Source organism: Eulemur rufifrons, chromosome 19 (assembly GCF_041146395.1).
Source record: "Eulemur rufifrons isolate Redbay chromosome 19, OSU_ERuf_1, whole genome shotgun sequence".
NCBI classification, from domain to species: domain Eukaryota; kingdom Metazoa; phylum Chordata; class Mammalia; order Primates; family Lemuridae; genus Eulemur; species Eulemur rufifrons.
This window is the reverse complement of record NC_091001.1, coordinates 112,333,547-112,337,128: the sequence shown is the minus strand read 5'-3', so window position 1 is coordinate 112,337,128 and position 3,582 is coordinate 112,333,547. Positions and strand designations below refer to the sequence as shown.

General features: G+C 62.5%; 1 protein-coding gene across 1 annotated transcript; it reads left to right on the top strand.

The window, feature by feature from the left end:
• Window positions 1–1,407: 1,407 nt before the first annotated feature.
• On the top strand, window positions 1,408–2,745 carry SOX11 (SRY-box transcription factor 11). Its single transcript, XM_069495321.1, has one exon. The coding sequence runs from the start codon at window positions 1,408–1,410 to the stop codon at window positions 2,743–2,745; it is 1,338 nt and encodes a 445-aa protein (XP_069351422.1).
• Window positions 2,746–3,582: the final 837 nt, after the last annotated feature.

Below are 3,582 nucleotides of genomic sequence, written 5' to 3'. Positions count from 1 at the left end.
CCGGGAAGGAGAAGGAAGCGGGGGAGGGGCCGGGAGGAGGGGGCGGGAGGGGAGCGCGGCGGGGGAGCCCGGCCCCTCACTGGCGAGGCCGGGGAAGGGGTGGGGGTGCCGGGCGGCTGGTCCCAGGACCCGCTGAAGAACCGGCCTCGGGAGTGGCCAGATTGAACGCGAGGGCCCGGCGCAAGCCAAGCCCCGCAGACCGTTACTCCCGCCCGCGCCGGGGCGGGGCGCGCGGGGGCGCGGCGCAGCCAAACCCGCACGGCAACGTCTCCAGACGCGGCCGAGGAGGAAAAACAGACGGAGAAAAAGAACAAAACCGAAAAATGCAAACGGGGGAGGGGTCATGCAGCCTCTCGGGCTTTAAATTGATTTCTTTGCCTTAGAAAAAGGGAGAAAGGGAAAAGGAGAACGGAGCCCACGTGCCCCGAGAAGGTTGTTGTGTCGAAGCGCCACCTTCCGTCGGCCAGCGGCCTCGCTGGCCTCCCAGGCGGGCTCGGACCGCGGCGCCCCGGAGCAGCGAAGCCCCCCTGGGGCCGCGCCGGGGGCGGGGGGAGGGGACAGCTGCGCCCACCCCCGGGCGCGCCGGGCGCCGCGGACTCGGAACTGGGCTGTGCCGGCCGTCCCCGGCTTTGCGCGTGCCCGAGTATGCACATGGGGAGTGAGCGCGCTCCGTCTGCCCACACCGTCGGGCCTCCGGGGAACGGGGCACAAAGGGGCGCTGGGCCTTTCCCGGGACCTGGTCCCCGGCTGGCAGCGGCGCCCGGACTGGCCCGCCCGCCCCGGGGTCGCCCGCCCACAGCGGTGCCGTGCGCAGCTCCCAAGCATCCCGGGGAGAGGCGCATCTGTGCACACACGCGGATTTTTTAAAAATAACATATTTCTAGACATGCCTGTTCTTCCCCGCCACCCCCATCTTTGCAAAGCAGCCCCAAGGGCGGGGCCAAAGGGGCGGGGCCTCCGATTTAATAAAGGGAGATAGGCGGAGCCGGCCCCTAGCCATTGGCTGGCCGGGGGAGTGATGTCACCCATATGACACCCTGATAACTAGTTGAGAGAGAGCCCTCAACTTTTTGCAGAAGGAGCGCGCGCGCCTGGGAGTGCTGTGGGTCCGGCGTTTGCGGTGGGAGCCACGAGCCGGAGAGAGGGGTCCCGGGCTGCTTCGACCGCCGCCGCCGCCTCTCTTGTTGCGGCTGCAGCTCCCAGCGCGCCGGCGGCCGTCGCCGCCGAAGCCCCCGCAGCCGCTGTGTGCAGCCTGGAAGGGGGGGCGGGGGGGAGGGGGGGAGCCACTGACTCCGGGTGCCGAGGACTTTGCAACTTGCCCAGGAAGGTGGAGGGGTGGGAGGGGGAGGGGGACCTCCGCAAGAGACCGAGCGGCCCGGGTTGGAGCGCCCAGCCCCGCAGCGGATCATGGTGCAGCAGGCGGAGAGCTTGGAAGCGGAGAGCAACCTGCCCCGGGAGGCGCTGGACACGGAGGAGGGCGAATTCATGGCTTGCAGCCCGGTGGCCCTGGACGAGAGCGATCCAGACTGGTGCAAGACGGCGTCGGGCCACATCAAGCGGCCGATGAACGCATTCATGGTGTGGTCCAAGATCGAGCGCAGGAAGATCATGGAGCAGTCTCCGGACATGCACAACGCCGAGATCTCCAAGAGGCTGGGCAAGCGGTGGAAAATGCTGAAGGACAGCGAGAAGATCCCGTTCATCCGGGAGGCGGAGCGGCTGCGGCTTAAGCACATGGCCGACTACCCCGACTACAAGTACCGGCCCCGGAAAAAGCCCAAAATGGACCCCTCGGCCAAACCCAGCGCGAGCCAGAGCCCGGAGAAGAGCGCGGCTGGCGGCGGCGGCGGGGGCGCGGGCGGCGGCGCGGGCGGCGCCAAGACCTCCAAGGGCTCGAGCAAGAAATGCGGCAAGCTCAAGGCCCCCGCGGCCGCCGGCGCCAAGGCTGGCGCGGGTAAGGCGGCCCAGCCCGGGGACTACGGCGGCGCTGGCGACGACTACGTGCTCGGCAGCCTACGCGTGAGCGGCGCGGGCGGCGGCGGCGCGGGCAAGACGGTCAAGTGCGTGTTTCTGGACGAGGACGACGAGGACGAGGAAGACGACGAAGAGTTGCAGCTGCAGATCAAGCAAGAGCCAGACGAGGAGGACGAGGAGCCCCCGCACCAGCAACTCCTGCAGCCTCCGGGGCAGCAGCCTTCCCAGCTGCTGAGACGCTACAACGTCGCCAAAGTGCCCGCCAGCCCCACGCTGAGCAGTTCGGCCGAGTCCCCCGAGGGCGCGAGCCTCTACGACGAGGTGAGGGCGGGCGCGACCTCGGGCGCCGGGGGCGGCAGCCGTCTCTACTACAGCTTCAAGAACATCACCAAGCAGCACCCGCCGTCGCTCGCGCAGCCCGCGCTGTCGCCCGCGTCCTCGCGCTCCGTCTCCACCTCCTCGTCCTCCTCGTCCACCAGCAGCAGCGGCAGCAGCAGCAGCAGCGGCGGCGAGGACGCCGACGACCTGATGTTCGACCTGAGCTTGAATTTCTCCCAAAGCGCGCACAGCGCCAGCGAGCAGCCGCTGGGGGCCGGCGCGGCGGCCGGGAACCTGTCCCTGTCGCTGGTGGATAAGGATTTGGATTCGTTCAGCGAGGGCAGCCTGGGCTCCCACTTCGAGTTCCCCGACTACTGCACGCCGGAGCTGAGCGAGATGATCGCGGGGGACTGGCTGGAGGCGAACTTCTCCGACCTGGTGTTCACGTATTGAAAGGGGCGCCCCGCTTCTCACTCTTTCTCTCGGCGGGTGCAGAGCAGGGTTCCTTGGGAGGAAGTTGTGGTGGTCATGATGATGATGATGATGGTGTTGATGGTGGTGGCGGTAGGGTGGAGGGGAGAGAAGAAGATGCTGATGATATTGATAAGATGTCGCGACGCAAAGAAATTGGAAAAGATGAAAATTTTGGTGGAGTTAAAAGTGAAATGAGTAGTTTTTAAACATTTTTCTTGTCCTTTTTTTTTGCCCCCCCTCCCTTCCTTTATCGTGTCTCAAGGTAGTTGCATACCTAGTCTGGAGTTGTGATTTTTTTCCCCCAAAAATGTGTTTTTGTAATTACTATTTCTTTTTCCTGAAATTCGTGATTGCAACAAAGGCGGAGGGGGCGGGGCGGGGGAGGGGAGGCAGGACCCGCTCCGGAAGGCGCTGTTTGAAGCTTGTCGGTCTTTGAAGTCTGGAAGACGTCTGCAGAGGACCCATTTGGCAGCACAACTGTTACTCTAGGGAGTTGGTGGAGATTTTTTTTCGTAAGAGATCTTAAAGAACTGGTGATTTTTTTTTTTTTTAACAAAAAAAGGGACCATTGCAACTTTTTTATTTTATTTTATTTTTTTGGAGGGAGAAAACTGATGTCTTCTATGCATCCGATTCTTAACAAAACTGCAGGGAGCTTGAAAAAATGCAGACTGTACAAACGCTTACAAAAAAAAAAAAACTGTGAACTGACTTAAGATCAGAGTTTACTTTTCAGATCAAATTGTTTATGGTTTTACAAATGTGATTTCTACTTGCCAACTTTTTTTTTGTAACTTGTTCCCTTATACCTCCTTG